Source organism: Tinamus guttatus, unplaced genomic scaffold (assembly GCF_059628265.1).
Source record: "Tinamus guttatus ecotype Peru unplaced genomic scaffold, ASM5962826v1 Tinamus_guttatus_pri_ptg001087l, whole genome shotgun sequence".
Taxonomy (NCBI): domain Eukaryota; kingdom Metazoa; phylum Chordata; class Aves; order Tinamiformes; family Tinamidae; genus Tinamus; species Tinamus guttatus.
The window spans coordinates 1,781,518-1,799,041 of NW_028289621.1; the positions used below are offsets into that span (position 1 = coordinate 1,781,518).

General features: G+C 47.8%; 2 protein-coding genes across 3 annotated transcripts in view; one reads left to right on the forward strand and one right to left on the reverse strand.

Annotated features, from left to right (window-relative positions):
• Positions 1-260, reverse strand: part of ZMYM3 (zinc finger MYM-type containing 3) — a 28,466-nt gene extending 28,206 nt beyond the window's left edge. The window contains exon 1 of the mRNA XM_088538537.1: positions 240-260. The gene's annotated coding sequence lies outside the window, so the exon portion shown is untranslated. The remainder of the gene's footprint in view (positions 1-239) is intronic.
• Positions 261-985: 725 nt separating this feature from the next.
• NONO (non-POU domain containing octamer binding) lies at positions 986-15,097 on the forward strand. Of its 2 annotated transcripts, none has more exons than XM_088538541.1 (11): positions 986-1,101; positions 1,249-1,378; positions 3,891-4,111; positions 5,096-5,397; positions 7,301-7,396; positions 8,495-8,691; positions 8,980-9,064; positions 9,688-9,790; positions 11,158-11,200; positions 11,932-12,041; positions 14,064-15,097. In XM_088538541.1, exons 2-11 carry the CDS (start codon positions 1,258-1,260, stop codon positions 14,199-14,201), a joined length of 1,416 nt encoding a protein of 471 aa, XP_088394667.1. In that variant the 5' UTR covers positions 986-1,101; positions 1,249-1,257; the 3' UTR covers positions 14,202-15,097. The 2 variants fall into 2 exon arrangements, with proteins under 2 accessions (XP_088394667.1, XP_088394668.1); XM_088538542.1 differs by having other exon boundaries at positions 987-1,101; positions 3,918-4,111.
• Positions 15,098-17,524: the final 2,427 nt, after the last annotated feature.

Genomic DNA, 17,524 nt, shown 5'->3' on the forward strand with positions numbered 1-17,524 from the left:
CCCGCGTGGGCAGCGGGCGCTGGCGGGCGAGAGGGGCGCGCGCAGCCCGGCGGGCAGCGCGGGGCCGGAGATGGGGCGCCCCTGGTCCCCGCCGGTGCCAGCGCGGCCGCCCGCAAAGTGCGGAGCGGATCGCACGGAACGGACTCCTTCCCCTCCCCCCCCAAGCATTAACCCTGTCGCTGCCGCGGGCGGCCCCGTGGGCGCCGCGAGGGGCCCGACCCGGCCGCCACGGCCGCTACCTGCGCGCGGGGGGAACCGCCCGGGCCGGCCCGGTGCGGGCGCCGCCACCGCCGCCGCCTCCCTGGAGCTGGAGCGTCTCCCCGGGGCGGTGAGTGACAGCGCGGCCGGGCGGGGCTTCCGCGGGGGCCCGCGGCGCTGCCCCGCCCCCGGGAGGGGCCGCCCCGGCCCCCTCCCCCGCCCGCGACACCCCCCGACTGCCCCCCCCCCCAACACCCACGCGTGACAGCGGCCACGCCCCCACCTGGGCGCCCCCACCCTCCACGCGTGCACGTTCCCCGCCAGGGGACGGGGCGGGAGCGCGCGGCGACGCGGGTGGGGGGCGCCACACGGTCCCCGCCGCCCCGGCGGCCTCGCGCGGCTCGTGGGGGAAGGGGCCGGCACGGAGGGAGGGGGGCGTCGCGCGGAGCACGCGCTCGGCCCCCGCCGCGGTCCCTTTAAAGGCAGCGGAGCCGCGCGCGCGCACGCGCAGGCGCGGCGCTGCCCCCCCCCCCCGCCGCCGCCTCAGTGCGCCTGCGCGGCGGCTGCCGCGCACGTCGCTCGGCTCCTTTGTCCCTGGCCTCGCCTCTCAACCAAGCATGATGCCCGCCGCGGTGACTGGCAGCGCGCGCCGCCGCGTGTCAGCCAATCGGCTGCGCGCAGAGGGCGGCCGGAGCCGCTCTTCCCGCCCCGTCGCCTCCGGGCGCTGAGTGGCAGCCGGCTCGGCCAGTAGCGACGCGGCGCTGGCGGGCCGCGGGCCAATGGGAGCGCGGGCAGCGGGCGGGAGGTTAGGCTGCGCCAGTTCCGGCCGCGCGCGCGCTCCTCTCCGGCCTGAGCGGGGCGACGAGGCCGCGATCCCCCCTCGGCGCCGCCGTCCGAGCCCAGGTGAGGCCGGGGCGGCCCCGCCGCCCTCCCCGCGCCTCCCCCCGCCCCGCCCCGCCGCGGCCCGGCCCGCTCCGCCGCACGCGGCGCCGCCGAGGCGGAGCCGAGCGCCCGCCCGACCGTGCGTGTGTGTGTGCGCGCGCCCCGCAGGTCGGCGCCATGCAGGGCAACAAGGGCTTCAGCATGGAGAAGCAGAACCACGCGCCGCGCAAGCAGCACCAGCACCAGCAGCACCCGCCGCCCTCCATCCCCGCCAACGGGCAGCAGGCCAACAGCCAGAGTGAGTCCGGCCGAGCGCGGCCCCGCCGCGGGGCTCGTCGCCGCCTTCCCCGGCGGCTCGCGGTCCCCGGCGGGTCATCAGCGCCGGTGCAGAGCGCGGCTGTTCGCGGCGAGATCTGTTTGCTCCGTGTTCCTGAAATTCGGCCTTGGTGCAAAAGTTTCTTCTCCAGCTTCTAAGAGAGAAACTTGGCAAGTTTGGGAGTCCTGGCTTTTTCTTTGCAAGAGTGTTCTTTAAACTACAAACGTGAGGGGGCCTCTTTTCCTCCTCTTTTCCTCCTCTTTTCCTCCTCTTTTCCTCCTCTTTTCCTCCTCTTTTCCTCCTCTTTTCCTCCTCTTTTCCTCCTCTTTTCCTCCTCTTTTCCTCCTCTTTTCCTCCTCTTTTCCTCCTCTTTTCCTCCTCTTTTCCTCCTCTTTTCCCTTCTTTAATCACTAGTGGAACAGATCCCTTGTCTGTAAGGATGCAGCTTTAGTAAAAAGGCTGTCACAGAGGTCTGCAGTTACTGCTTACAGCCAAACTGGTGCACAGCAGGAGCATGAGATTTTTAGCTTTTCTTGTTCATATTTCAGTATCCAAAGCACAGGCTGACACTGGTGCTGGCCTTAACGCTGATTTCTGGTGTTTTTCTGGGTTTGTTCTTGTTCAGCGTGTGTGGGCTGGAGTTTTCTGGGGCTTGGATTCGCCAGCGGTGGCTGCGCGGAGGCAGGATGCGCTAATGAGCGCTGAGGCCTTAACTGATCTAACTTGATAGTTCAGAATTACGGTGCCAGGGCATGGCCATTAACATTTTCATGTGCGGGGGGGAAAGGAGGTGCCCTAATGTATTATGAATTAAGCTATTTTTGTTTTGAAAACTCTAAGCGCATGACTTTAAAAGAAAAAAAAAGTGGTACGTGCATCTTGGGTGCGTTTCCCCTGAGCTAAATACACTTTTTGTTGTTTTTCTTTTGCATGCTTTCCCTATTTTTATTTATTTATTTATTTATCCTTGTTGCAGGTTTGACTAGAACTTCCTGTTCTCCCCACACATGCACATACTGGGCTGGTACAAAAATCCAGGATATGTTTTATTATCATTCTAGGATATTTCCAGTAGACAACCTGTAATGTAGACTCTCAATCAGTCACGATAGGTTGAAGAATAGGGAGATTGACAACTCCATTCCCAGTCAAGTTGGGAATAATGCCCAATATTGTGTCCTCACCGGGATCTGCTTATAGTGACTATGTCTAACTTTCCTGTGGATGTTGGTCTTATAAGGCAAACCAGTCATATTAATGTAACTCTGCCTTCAGTCTCTCCTAGTATATTTGCAGGCCTTGAAATTATTGCCCAAATGCTTCTGATAATGGCCTCAAAACTTCACAAGAAAAACCCTTTGCCTGTGAACTGTTCCTGGGCTAGGTAGATAACTTCATTCCTCTGTGCTCCGTCTGCAATAGATGTTTTTGGTCTTGTGTCCCCGTGAGCTGCCTTTCCTCATCAGTATCATGCTTCTTGGTAGCCTGAATCAGACCACTCACGTTTGTAGTTTATTTGTTACTTGTGGCCATGAGACATCAATTGAAAAGCTTAATTTAAATAGGAGTTGATCTGCAAGATGCTGGGGTCAAATGAGGAATACAAGAGAAAAAACAGGTTCAAAAGGAACAAAGAAAGAAAATGGTGGATTTGCTTTGTGTGGGTGGCTGTCCTGTGTGGGTAGGTTCTGCATGTGTTTTGGGAATGGGGATGTGCTGATAAACTGATGGTAAAGTTGGGATTGTGTGGTGGTTTAGCAGGGCTTCCAAAGTCATGCTGTTGAGGTGAAGGTAATGGGTGGAAAACTTCCTGAGGGAAAGATTAAGGAGCCAATAGAATATACAGAGTCGGGAGATTTGAGGGGGGCTCTACAATCAGCCCTAGTTATGAGTACTAGATGTAGCATCACTTACTGAATACGCATTTTGTAACAAACTGTGTTATTTTTCTGGGGTCTCGCTTATATAGTTGTTTTTGTTGAGTTCTGTATTTTCACCATTCCAGCCCTCTCTTCAGCTTGGAACCCCAGTCTCAAATCCAAATCCCATGCAGTAGGAGTTCCCTATCTGGGCAAAACATCATAGCTTTAGTACACATCTTTTTAGACTTCTTTTCTAGACTCGTCCCACTGCACTAAAAATCTGGTTGCTGGCAAAACTGCTGCCTTCCTATAATTACCCAGGTTGTTTTAGCAGAATTCTGTATTGTAACCACTAGTGCCTTTATTGTGAGCCCGTCATCTTGACCAGAGCTCCAAAAGTTGAGTGAAATCTCTCTCATTATTCCAAGCCATGGTGTTAATGAGCATTGGAGTTTGAGCACGTGTTTTCTTTAAGAAAAATATTGGCCCATTTTGAAGTTGCGTGCTTTAGTTGCTCTAGAGATGGCTGGAGAGGTTTGAAAAGTGAGTGAATGAGTGGCATTGCCTGTATTATCCTGTGTCTCTGCATTCACTGTGATGTAACCTAATGGAATTTATCCCCCCAACTGTAGAGCAGCTGTGTACCTTATTCCCCTCAGATGAAGGCCTGACTATTGACCTGAAGAATTTCCGGAAACCCGGTGAAAAGACCTTCACCCAAAGAAGCCGCCTGTTTGTGGGGAATCTGCCCCCAGATATTACAGAGGAAGAGATGAGAAAGTTATTTGAGAAGTATGGGAAGGCGGGTGAAGTCTTCATCCACAAGGACAAAGGCTTTGGCTTTATCAGGCTGGTGAGTGACTGTTGCTGCTTTTGGGGTATTCTTATGGCAGTGATCCTCACACTGGAGGACTACTACTAATTGGGAGCAGTAGATATTCAGGTATCTTGTCTGCTGTGAATTTTGGGGAATATATGGGATCTGCTTTGCAAGCTGTTTGTGTAGAGCCTTTCAGTAGAAGGCATGTGAATTTGGGTTGCCTATGGCAGAATTTGAGGTTTGTGGTAAAAGTCATTCTGAGATCAGCTGGTAGAAAACAGAAGGAAGACGTGGACACGATACTGTTGCAGATAGGATAGACTTCTGCTTTCAGGAAGGGCGTGAGGATGGGATTTCCGTGAGCGTAGATCATCATGAAGTGCTTCACTGAAGCACAGTGGTCACACTGAAGCATGAACAGGTAGAAACCAACACAGTGAGGTCCCCAACTTCACTGGTTCATGTCCTGCCTTTCCAAGAGCCCCAGAGTGAATGGATGGAGTATGGGGTGCACACCCCAAGTTTGGGGTGCCTCGCTATGGCATAGCTGCTGGGCAGAAACTTAAATATGTGGAAAGGTAGGAAACTGGGAAGAGGTGTGGGAACATCTTTCAGAAGCTCTTACATAATGATCGTTTCCTTTTACAGTTACCAGCTAAAAGCTGAATCTCAAAGGAGGGAAAAAAAAAAAAAGGGCCACTCTGTGGCCCTAATTTAATGATGTTTGATAGATAATGATGGGTTAATTGCATGTGTAGTCAGGACTGACTGTTGGATTGAGTTTATGTCTGGTACCTTTTTCTTTCCCCCAAACTCTGTACATGCCTATTCAGCTAGAGTCTTTGATAATAGAAAACAGCTACGTTTTGTCAGGGCATTTTTACCCTTCTGTGAGAGGATTATTTGTTCCTCTCTGAAGTCCTTGTTCAGGGGAAGCAGGCTATTGACTGCTGTGTCTGTGACTGGCTAAGTCCATCCCGCATTGAGAGTTTTAATGATAACTTTTTCTATCTTCAGGAAACTCGCACTCTGGCAGAGATTGCAAAGGTGGAACTAGACAACATGCCTCTCCGTGGGAAGCAGCTCCGAGTGCGCTTTGCTTGCCACAGCGCGTCTCTGACAGTCAGGAACCTGCCTCAGTTTGTGTCCAACGAGCTCCTGGAGGAAGCCTTCTCTGTGTTTGGCCAGGTGGAAAGGGCTGTGGTTATTGTGGATGACAGAGGACGATCCTCTGGGAAAGGCATTGTGGAGTTCTCAGGGAAGCCGGCTGCTAGGAAAGCCCTGGATAGATGTAGTGATGGGTCTTTCCTGCTAACTACGTAAGTGTGGAGGGGGAGAAGTGCTCTTCTGGCATGTGTGCAGTTTGAGGGGTAGCACTGGCCTCAACATTTCTTAATGCAGAGTGGGGCCTCTGACACATGGGACAGGAGGCAGTAGGTGGTTTTGGCCATGGAGAATTTTGCTGGTTCTTTGTTTGGACAAAAGTTTGTGCTGAAACTCGAGGCTGAAAGCTTTATTCTGGGAGGTCGCTAGTGGGATAAGTGCATAAAACTGTCCAGTAAGCTCCTTGTTAATAAAACCTGCTTACAGCAGTTAAAGCAGCTTTCCAGAAGCAGGAACTATTTCAGAGACCATCCTTATTGTGTGGAAATGAAGCCAGGTGTTAATTGTGTGCTCTGGGTCACTTCAGAGCTGAGTCTTGGAATGGGGTGCGCTCAGCAGAGTGCCCTGCTAAAGTGGAATGATCTATTGCCCTCGGTGGCATGGGATCTGTCTGAGAAGCCATTCCAGTGGGTTGGATTAGTTTGGGTTTTGACTGCAATCAACTGTCTTTGCTGTTCTTGAATATCACAAGGAGCAAAATGGACTATTGGGAAAATACATGAAGGTACTGAAGTAAACGGCTAATTCTAGGGCATGTTCCTCAGAACATGGCTTGTTGCTTTAACAGCTCGAGGGGACACTTTTTAACCTCTGGAAAATAAAATACTGTATATTTTGTACACGTGCCCCTCAATTTTGATAATGGAAAGGGAAATTGAACTATATTGTTAATTTCTAAAGTAACTTGGAATCTTTGTGCCTTCTTACTTCCCACCTTTTCCCTTTGGGCTGCCTATGACAGCAGTATACAAGCGCATTCAGTTTCCAAAAGCAGCTCAGGGTTTTTATCCTTTCTTGTTCTTTCCTGGGGCTCTTTGGGAATGGCCATTATTGTGCTTAGTGCTCTGCAGTAACGCTGCTTCAGGGGAACTTCAGGGCTTTCTTAGATTATTGGGATTATTTAGTCTGAGCGCTTTTTTGCTGATTCAGAAGCATATATCCTGAAAGAACCAGGAAAACAAATTCTTAAAAGTCACCATGCAACCCTAAGCACTGCTGGTACACGACGTTGAGTGGCTCGGAGGGGATACTCACTCTTGTTCTAGCTGTCAGTGCGTTAGTTTCTCATATAAGGCAGCTAAACCAGGTTGCTGATCAATTCTGTTAAAGATTTGCTTCCAATTAAAGTTGTTCTCATTTGGCCTAGTTAATGATGGCAACACCTAGGTAACCTTAAACTCATTGAAATTGGTGCACCTTGGAAAATAAGACCATTTGCAATAGGACACATCATAGTGGAAAAACAACATTGTGGAGTTTCAGCTGAGGAGAGATTTAGCCTCCCACATCCTGCCTTCTTGCTGGAGTCCAGGCACCACTCGCACTTTGAAAAGCCCCACAGGCACCTGCAGAGCCTCCATTCCTGGCAGGAACGGCCTCTTTTCACCCAGCGCTGTAGCGCGCTGCCGTGATCCTCCAGCAAGGAGCACAGCAGGTAGAACTCGCCTTGAGCCTTTGTAAAAAGGCAGGCAAGGGCTGGAGCAGCACGTGGAGGTCGACCATGTAGCCAGGGAGAAATGGGGGAAAAGACAGGTCCTGGGGTCCTATGAAGGTCCTACGAAGGAATGTCCATTTTCAGTTAAGCTGTTGTTTAAAACCAGTGCTTGGAAATATTCTTCTTTCAGTGCAGTTTGCTTTGGAACTTCAACTCCTGTTCTGGGGGGGAGGAAAGGGGGAGGTTCTAAGTGATTTCTGTTTGGTTCAGACCCCTGGTTACTTTGAACCTTTAGAGCAATGCTAAAGCAATATTTTGTAGATCCAGGCAAAACTGTACATGCTTTCCTGCGCAGCAAGCTTATTCCTGAGTTGTCCTGAAGGCACCTCCCTTTTTCTTTCTAGGTTTCCTCGGCCTGTCACTGTGGAGCCCATGGATCAGTACGATGATGAAGAGGGACTACCAGAGAAATTGGTCATCAAAAACCAGCAATATCACAAGTATGTGTTTACTGAGAGAAAGGAGATGAGATCAGCTGTGGCCTAGGACACTGACTGGTGGCCTAGTCTTTAGGAACGTGGCTCATTGGTGTTTCCAAAAGCTCCTTCTTTTCTGTAGTTGTGTCCTGACTCTGGAAAGGGAATAGCACACTCTGCTTTGCCTGTAGTTAGCTGGAGGAAAGTGCTGCTTGTGGAAATTTTTCTGCTTAACTGGCTGGATAAGCCTAGCAGCATTCACATATTTGTCATGAGTGTTTGTATGCTTCCATTGCTGGAATAAAAATTGATATTAAAATCTGAGATAACTGTGCAAGGAGAAGGCACATGAAAGGTTGAGACAATTACTTGCTCTAAATCCCGTGCAGAGTCTATGAAGCAAACAGGCTTGAATTCACAGTGAAAGTAGAAGGAATTATGTGGGTAGCATTAAGAGATTGTAGAGCTATTGAGGTACAAAGCTGTGGTCTTGGAAGGCTTCTCAGTTTAAGTAGGTGTCATGTGATCACAGTAGTGGGAATTAATAAGCCATATGATCCCATGAATTTTTCAAGTAAGGAAAACGGGTGCTGCAGGAGCAGGGAAGCCGCCTTGGGAATAGCGGGATGTTCCAGGTGCAGCAGAGACTGCAGAAATGAGTGAAACAAGCAGGTGTGTTTGGCAGGTCTGTTCCTGGAGCAGATCTGTAGGGGAAATAGGGTGTGCAGCGGGAGCAAAGGCTGTTCCATGCAGAGTATTCCTGAATGTCTCCCAGCCATCAGCTTTTGGTGTCTTAGGAAAGCATAGCCATTGCTTAGTATGGAGGAGGGCAGGGCACCGTTTTCATGTCTAATTAATCCTGCAATAGAAAGGTCTGTGGTAAGAAGAGGGTATGACTAGGATTCTACCTACATTTCTCCTTTCAATAAATTTGCTTTTGTTTTTTCTTGAGGCCATCTTACACTTCCATGAGAAACGAGAGGACAAAGTGGCTTGTTTGTTAGAGAGACAAATACATTTCTATCTGTTGACAGGATCTGCTGTTTATTTACTACACACTGTATTTTTCCTAATTCCTCCTTGCTCCATTGAAGCATTCACTGGCTCCCCCTTGTCTGACAGGGAACGTGAACAACCTCCTCGATTCGCACAGCCTGGCAGCTTTGAGTATGAATATGCCATGCGTTGGAAGGCTCTAATAGAAATGGAGAAGCAGCAGCAAGAACAGGTAGACCGGAACATCAAGGAAGCTCGAGAGAAGCTGGAAATGGAGATGGAAGCAGCTCGCCATGAGCACCAAGTTATGCTCATGCGGCAAGGTACTGGCGAAAGATCCACGTGGTACAAGCACACGTGGTACAAGCACAAGGCCCTGCTAAGTTAAGGGTTGCGTAGCTTAGCAGACAGCCTAGAGCTCGCTGAGTGTGGGCAGTGACACAACTGCTTGATTTGTAACCAGCCATCGCAGAGGCAAATCAACGTAGAGATTTGTACTGATGGCAGTTCCGTTACCACCTTCTTTGCTGGGGTACAGTTTTGCTTCAGAAATTGATGAGAGGTGTTGGAGGAGACAGAAGTTTCATTGTTTTTTACTTTCATCTTTGCAGATTTAATGAGACGCCAGGAAGAACTGAGGAGAATGGAGGAATTGCATAACCAGGAAGTGCAAAAACGTAAACAATTGGAACTCAGGTAAGGGGGCAGGTGCTGAAATTCTCTGAACCTGTGAGATTCTGGAACCGAAGCACTTCTTCAGTGCACATAATTGTTTGGGGTGACAATTTAATTGCTAGCTAAAGAGTTGTTGTTACTTCAGGCTTTTTGGTTTTTGTGTGTATGAGATATAGGGAGAGTGGACAGTTGGTTAAGTTGCAAGAGGTAGTTTCTTGCACTGATGCTGAAGGAAGTTGACTAGTATTTGTTCTTTTATAGTTTGGTGCCTCAGTTTAGCATCTTGGCTTAGGGACATAAAATGATTAAAATGTGTACAGCAGTTCAATGACTTCAGTGCTGCAGGTTGGGATCCCCACTCTAGACGTGTCCTCAGACTGAAGAAGTCTCTTGGCATTCTTGCTTTTCCTTGTCTTAAGGTCATTGTAAGAAACTCCACACTGCTTGAATATATAGAAGGAACTTGACAGCTATCTGTGGCTCCTGTCTGTTATTTTACATGGAGACAGGATGTATTTGAGAGTGGCTGTGCACATGGGTGTGCTCTGGTAGGGTTTTATAGTGAACTCCTTGAAACAGAGAGCAACCCTGTGATGCAGATGATTAACCTGTGTTGTGCTGAATAACTCTGGACTCTTTTGCAGGCAAGAGGAGGAACGCAGGCGTCGTGAGGAGGAAATGAGAAGGCAACAAGAAGAGATGATGAGACGCCAACAGGAGGGCTTTAAAGGGAATTTTCCGGATGCGGTACAAGCATTCTTGCTTTCCCATTACATCTTGACATTTGCATTATCATTTTATTGCATTAGTATTTTGCCCTTCCATATCGCCTTGTGGATGCTTATCGTGGTTGGGACACTCTGCATCCTCAGTGCATTTTGTCCTAAATCTAAACATGGTTTTGTCTGGGAAATTATAAATACCCCTCTTACTGGATTATCAGATTGCTTGTTTCCCGGTGCTGTTCATGTACAACTCTCAGTAGTCATCTTGTTCAGAGGAATATATAGAAACTGATTTTATTCTAAGAGCAGTAATTAAAATGTACTTTTCTGAACTGCTGCTGCAGAGTCCTGTATGGGCATATGCTCGGCTATGTCCCCAGCCTGCCATGTTTCTTCATTTTGCTTAGATAAAATTACCACAACTCGAGGCAGTGCTGCAGGCATGATATTTTGGTTGTACTTAAAAGTCAGCATCAGTCAACATTTTCTTGTAAATGTAAAATGCACTGCATGGTAGCTTGGTTTTTAATAGCAGGAACTCTAGTTCTATACTGATCTGTCTTAAAAATCATTTCCAATCCCAACAGCTTTCTAGCGTGACAGCAGCTGTCATGCCAGGGAAGTGGTATGATAGCATCAGTGCAGTGGGGTGTCAAGGATTTAGGTCTATAAATGTAAAATTGGCCCCTAAACAAAATAGCTAAATATGTACAGAGCCAAAGGACAAAACTGTGCAACTGACCTAAACATGTGAATATTACTTTGCCTCGCAGAGGTGTTGAGTTCTCTGAATAATAATACCTTCGTAAGGGTAAATAGTGGTAAAATAAATAAATTCCAGCTGAAAGTGAGGGAGTAGTGAGGCACCGAAGTGATGTGGGACTCCTGGCTTTGCCTGTGGTGTGTGCCCTGTGCTCAAATGATAAAAACTGCACTTACTAGCTGGAATTTTAATGTAAGCGACCTAGCCCTGTGTGTTCATTATATAAGCTTGCATTCCTTTTGATATGAAAAGCTTCTTAGCTATGCTGAGGAAGTAGCAAAGCTAATTCTTCCTAATGCATTACTGCTGCTCACAGATCTTTCCATCCAGACATTAAATATCTCCTTTATGCTGCTACTGTGGTAAATTCTACGCACGCAGCCTTGCTTTGCTCCTGGATGCTGTGCCATGCTTGTGAAAAGCAGCCTTGAAGAATGAGATTTTTTTAAAGACCTGTGTATTCAGTAGTTAACAGTGAAGGTAGCCCAAGTCTTTTGAAATTTACTCTAGAAATGATTCCTAGCAAGTTTTCAGTAATAAATCCCCCAAACTGATTGAATTTATAGAACTGTTATGAAAAATGCCTTGAATTTATCATTTGAAATGAATTATCTCATTTTTTTCAGAGGGAGCCGCCAGACATGCGAATGGGGCAGATGGGTATGGGAGGTGAGTTTTCTGTGGCCATCTTTCCTTTACGTGTTAATTTTCTTCTCTATTTTATATATATATATATATATATATACACACACACACACGCACACAAACACACACACATATATAATCTATTTTATTGGCTTATTTGATATATATATATAATTATTTTATTGGCTTATTATTTAGAAACTCCACGTAATTTCTCTCAGCTCAGTGACAGGAAACATTCCTATGACAAACACACCAACAATCAGGCTGGAGGCAATACTGTACGTCCGGGGAGGGCTGTTCAGTAGGCACAAAACTTAGCTGAAGTTGCTGTCGGAGCCATGGCGTGATTAAGGTTCCACAGAAGTTTGTACTGATACATAAACTGGTACAACATGTAAGGATAGACCTTGAGCCCAGGAAGCAATCTCAAATACTTTTTTTTTTTTTTCCATATTTTGACTATGTGACCTAGAGTTTTAGGTCACGTGGGCAAGAACCAGTGGAAAAGTAGGTGTTTGGTGGTTAGTGAAGATGGGAGAGCACTGGAATCCGCTCTGCTTTCAGATAAACCTGGAATGCAAGAGCAGTTTGTCTTGCCCTAGTAGTGCCAAACTAACTAATAGATCAGGGTTCTGTCCCTGGGTGTGACAGTGCAGGGAGGCGCTTGGGGCCTTTTGTGGCTCTGGAGCAATGAACGGGCACTCGCTCCCTCCCTGCGTATGCCAGGAATATTCCCCAGATTTCTTTTGCAGGAGCCATTGGCATGAACAATAGAGGAGCCATGGGTGGTACCAACGTCCCCGCCGCCGCGCCTCCCGCAGCGGGTCCTGGAGCTATGATTCCTGATGGAGCTATGGGAATGGTAACGTATCCGCTCTTGGGACACACACTCTTAAACGTAGCATGTGTCATCTCCGCCCTTAGGAGCTGTGCTGCCAAAGTCAAAGGTGTTTACTTGATCTTTAGCTCCTCTCAGATCTTGGCAATCAATCTTACCTTGATATATGGTGCTAATTTCGAGGAGAATGAGCCAAGCCTAATGCTTTGCTTCAAAAATAGCTAGTCTTAGCATTAACATATGGTTGCTAAACAAGCACATTGGGCAGCTCATTTGAGTTAGAGTGTTTGGAGACCTACTTTCTTGCAACCAGAATGCCGAAGTTTTCAGGAATATTTGTGTATCACCAATGAAGGATTCCTTTCTAAGGTAAATAAGTATGGCAATAGTAAATAAGTGGGCTAAAACAAAATCTTCTTGCTTAAAGAAGTAAACAACAAAGAACCCGTGGAGATTTTGCTTGTTTCCTGGTCTCTTTCAATTTTTATATTTAACTGAATTTTAAACAGTGTCTTTGCAGAGAGTCCTTGTGACTTTTCTGGTAAGGCACAGAAAATGTGAATGCTTGTTCAGCAGAAGTCAAGGCTGAAATCCATCCCCAAGGCCTGGGAAGCCGACAGCTCCCCAGCTGCACTCCCCCATCCCAGCCTCCCCACCTTACACAATTTAGCAGCTTCCCAGGTCACCTTCTCACTGACTATATGTCACCATGGAATTAAAAATCCTAAGGAAAATTGCAAATACAAATTGAAATTTTAAGTGTAGCTGGTGGAAAGCTAGAAAATCTTTTACAAAAGATTTTAAGCTTTTTCCTCAGAAAACTCACAGCCAATCTCTCCTACAATGCTAGGACATGAGAAATGAAATTCTTCATAAATTCTAGTATCGATTGTGAACTGAAACATTGCTCTGAAACATATAGTAGCTGTACAACCTTTCTCCCTGTATATTGTAGCCAGCTTACAAAAAAAAAAGAGTTTATTCTCCATGAGTGTAAAACAAACACTGTTCTTAGAAGCCTTTTATCTTAAGGGTCATTGAGCTGTCAGTGGAATAAGTTAAAATATAGAGTTTTTTGCAATAAGTTAAAGACAGGAATTAAAATAACTTAATAATAAAATAAGTCCTTGTACTTAAAAATGTGTCCCTTTCAAAATAACAAAAGGAGCACAAAATAAACATTGATGTTGCCCTAGCCTGCAACTTGTAACTCCCAATTTTGGGTGTTTATTTTGTAAAATCTAACCTTGTAAAGCAAATGGTGTGGGAATGGGACCCGGTAGCAGGTGAGCTCAGGGGTCTCTGGGGATGAAAAGCCACAGCGACTCACATGGATTTAGTGTGGAGCCTCACAACAGGCCGTGGTGCCTGGGCATCTGTCATTCCTATCCATTGTACAGAGGATTGATCCACTCACAGTTTCAGTATTTCAAATCTGCAGTAGAAACTGCAGCAAAGTCAAGCTGATCCGGAGAGTTGTTCTTTGTTTTTTCAGTTTATATCAGCTAGTCCAATAATGATAATAAAAAAGATGCAAATCTTCCCACTTAGACTTTGTGGTCTATCGTGGCTGCTACTTCATGGCTGCTACTTCAGATTTTTGGACGTAAAGAACAGTTTTATTCGTGTTCTGATTTTTATACCGATGGGTAGGGACAGTGGGGTGGCTGAGGAAATGCAGGCTGCACAGAGCAATGGAAGGGAAAGCTGAGGAGTGAATGCGGAGGCTGGGAGTTGAGGTCAACGGCACAAGGCTCGTACGGGGCTTGTGGAGTCGGCGTTGGCGCAGGTTGGACCTGGGCCATTCTCCTTTCCCGTTTGGGAGCCGCGTTTCCAAGCTTCCAGGTTACGAGGGGAAAGGCACTGCCTGCAACCCTTATCTTAGCGACTCTTATCAGTTTGGGCTTGGGGTTATCTTTGTTGGGGTGGGGGTTCACAGCAAGGTTGTTTGGAACCCTGGAAAGCTGATAGGATCCCAAGGGACTTAAACGGCTCTTAACCCTGCGGTTTCTCTTCTCTCTCTGCCCTTTCTGCCCCTCTGCCCAGACTCCCCCGCCGCCCGCCGATCGCTTTGGCCAGGGCGGCGCGATGGAAGGACTCGGAGCGATGGGAGGAAACCCGCCGGCCTTCAACAGAGGAAACCCCGGGGGTGACTTTGGCCCTAACAAGCGTCGCAGATACTAACAGGATTCAACTGCCCCCTGCGCGCACCCCAAAGAGGAAAGGAATCTCAGCAGGCCATACAGGGTTCTTACTCAGGGGGTGGATATTCAACGTAGTTAGTTAGGGCCTGCTTTGGTAAAGCCACTCTAGGACACGGGGAGTGCAGTCTGGTAAAGGTTTTAGAAAATTTCATGTGGTGCATTCCTATAATTTCAATGTGAAAAGGGATTCTGGGAGGCTGCCATGGTTGTTCGGTAACGGTAAGATCTGGCAAGGACCCTAAAGCCTTGACCATTCCAGGTTTCCTGTTCGCAGCCGGAGTCCTGAGACTAAACTAGATACAATTGGGGTATGTCTTGGCATATTTTTTTTATTTTTTTTAGTGTAGTGAACCTTGCTTTAAGCACAGGCAAGTCTCTGGAGAACTAGGGCAGCATCTGGGTACTTCGCAGTTCCCACGACTCTGTAAATTTATATAGCTCCAAATGATCCATCATGTAGTAAATTGGGGAGATTTTTATGTTCTTTTATTTGTTTTCTTTCCTCCTAACCTGTAGTTATTCTTTTTCTCTGGACCATCTGTTTCTTTAAAGTAGTTGACCGTCATGCGCAGCCTGAATGGCTGGAAGGCTCTTGTTTGGATGGATTTTTTGATAACGTGTTGTATCGCTGTTTATTTTTACTGGTAGTAAAGTACAATCTATTGGACAAAGATACTGTATCTCATGCTGAAGATTTAACTGAAACAAATGTTTGTATAATCTTAACCTTGCCTGTCTTTTGTGTAGAAGTACTACAAGATTTTTCATTTAGTGTAAACTGTTTGAACACAAGCTGTAATTGTCCCACTAACAAGTTTGAGTTTGTCTGAGGAATGTTACAGGAATGCATTATTAAAGTGGATTTTAAGCCTTTTTTATCTGGTGTGCTGTCTATTCTGTTTCTGGAAAAAAAATAAAATGGGTACATACAGCGTGAAATAAATTGGGCTTCAGATTGTGGAGCAAAGGTTGTTCCTGCACAGCTCTGTGAAGAGTGTTTAACCCTGGAGTTTTCCAGCGATTCTCCTTGGCACAGAAAGGGTTTTATTTGTGTTTTGGAAGGATGCCTTCAACCCTGGCATTTTGGAGTAAAGCAAGGGAACTCCCGATGGAACCAGGATATGTCTGTAATTCCTGCCTGGACGTGAGCTGATCTGTGCAGTGCAAAGTTGTGTCTCTGTCGTGTCCCCCCACGCAGCCCTTGCCCTGGAGCTCTGTCAGCTCCCAGCTGGGGCAGGACACGGAGCACCCGGGACAGACAGGGGAGAGCAAGAAACGCTTCATCTTGTGCAATATGTGCTGCAATCTGCGGGGATGGGAGTTCTCTGTGACCTGTATCCCCACACTGAGGCTCTTGTGTTGGCGCTGGGATGGGAAGGAGGTCTGGAAGGGTGAGAAAGGGAGGAAGGGGACGTGGGGAGCTGCTGGGCAGGCAACAGGGAGGCTCAGGATTGAGCCTCATCTTACGGTGCCCAACGTAATCACAGTTCAGCCTATAGGTACTTTATTTAAATGGAGAAGGATGAGTTAGTCACTGTGGAGACGTTGGTTTATTCCTGTCATTTGATGGTTTGTAATTAGCGATGGTCCAACATGAAAATGTATCTGGGAAAGACTAAAGCTGCTGCTATTTCTTCACCTTGTTTCTTTACAGCAGCAACATCATAGTCATCCAGCAAGGCTGATACTGTATTTATTGTTTGTCAGAGGGACTATGACTTATCTGAGGTGCAAGGTATGGTGTTTGGTGATGATTTGCATGAGATACCTGCTGTTTTGCAGCATTGAGCTAAGCTGGCGAGAGTGCTGAGTGCCCTACAGAGGGGATGTGTCTGTGGTTGTTGCTTCCTGTATCCCAAACCTGACCGGCAGGCATTCCCCGATGCCGTGGGGATTGGTAACTACGTCGTTCAATTCCAAAACGTGAAATGTCAGGAGAAGAGACTGTTAAGAGGCGCTCAAGCATCTGAATTGTCTCCCCTTCTGCCTGTTTCTAGCCTTTTGGCATGTAGTCGAAGCAGCAGTGACAGCTTTAGGGAAGCTGCAGAGCCCAAATAGCCTCTGCTCTAGCAACTGCCTCAAATCCTTTAAAGCGTAAGGTGAGGATTGGACTGCTCGCTCTCCTTCCGTGGGAGAAAACTGAAGATAATAACAGGCTTCGTGAAGATGATGAGGAAGAGGGTTTCATCCAACAACAAGACAGGTATAAAATGGAAATCAAAGATCCAGTGACAGCAGAGAAAGGGGCTAAAACTGCACTCCCTGCTGCATGCGCTAGAGGTGATGATCCTCACTCCCTTGAGAGGAGGAGACTAAAGACCCATGAAGTTGATTCCAGCAGGAGCATTGCAAAGCGAGCTCTTACTGAGGTTTACAGACGTCTTCAGCAGGAGGGAAGGGCAGCAGGGGCTGCTGGAGCGCGGAAACCCCTCAGGGCAGCGGGGCCATCTCCTCCCATAGCCCGTCCCGATGCTGGAGGCCGCCGGAGCTCCTCGGTGTCGGCACAGGTGCTGGCAGCGCGCGGGGAACGTCGCAGCTCCTGGGTCTGTAGCTTTGAGCAGGAACTCACAATTACAGCCTTGTCGGATACGCTGTCCCAGACGCATTCTGCGCAAGCAGCTTTCTGATGTGCTGCAATGCAGCCAACACGCAGAGAATACTGCCCGACTTCGGAGATTACTGCCTGTTACAGAGTTGCAGAGTGATAAAGTGTTTTGACTATCATTGCTGTCTGCTGTCATATTTGATCAGCCTGGTTATTATGAACTGATACCGCACGAGCACATTTTAGAGCAAGACTGATGATCTGTCTGCTTCTCTGCCGCTTGCTTGTAGATTTAAACGCCAGTCGTTCCTAGGCTCCAGAAGTCACGTAGTGCATGTATGCAGCTTCCTCTTGAGCAACAGCGATTGCGTTTGCCAGAACCAGAGTAACTGCACGGAATCCATCTGGTACCTAGATAATGTTGTGACATCAAAGGCGTAGATAAATTTCCCTTTTTTTTAATTATTTTTATTTTAGTTCCGGCATTCTGTTGCTTACCAGAAGCTGCATCTATCAGAAAGCTACAGCTGGAAGAATATAAGATATTGCTTTTCCATGGGGCTGCCCTCAGGAGCAGGAAAAGATGTTTTGTGTGGCCCTGTGGACCAGGGCGAAGGCGCTGGGTGCAGATGAGCACAACATCGTGGAATGGGGGGATCCTTCCCGGCCCCCCGGGTACCTGCAGGCCCTGGTGCAGGGCGGCCGCGGCAGCGTCTCCGGGCTGCCCTTGGGGCCCGCGCAGAAACCCGAGCTCCGAG

What these genes read in the sequence shown, in the direction of transcription:
- NONO (XM_088538541.1), top strand. Translation starts at nt 1,258, where the DNA reads ATGCAGGGCAACAAGGGCTTCAGCATGGAGAAGCAGAACCACGCGCCG. An exon ending in GCTTTGGCTTTATCAGGCTG is followed by an intron (nt 4,112 to 5,095) that starts GTGAGTGACTGT and finishes TTCTATCTTCAG; the next exon opens with GAAACTCGCACTCTGGCAGA. An exon ending in AGTTATGCTCATGCGGCAAG is followed by an intron (nt 8,692 to 8,979) that starts GTACTGGCGAAA and finishes TCATCTTTGCAG; the next exon opens with ATTTAATGAGACGCCAGGAA.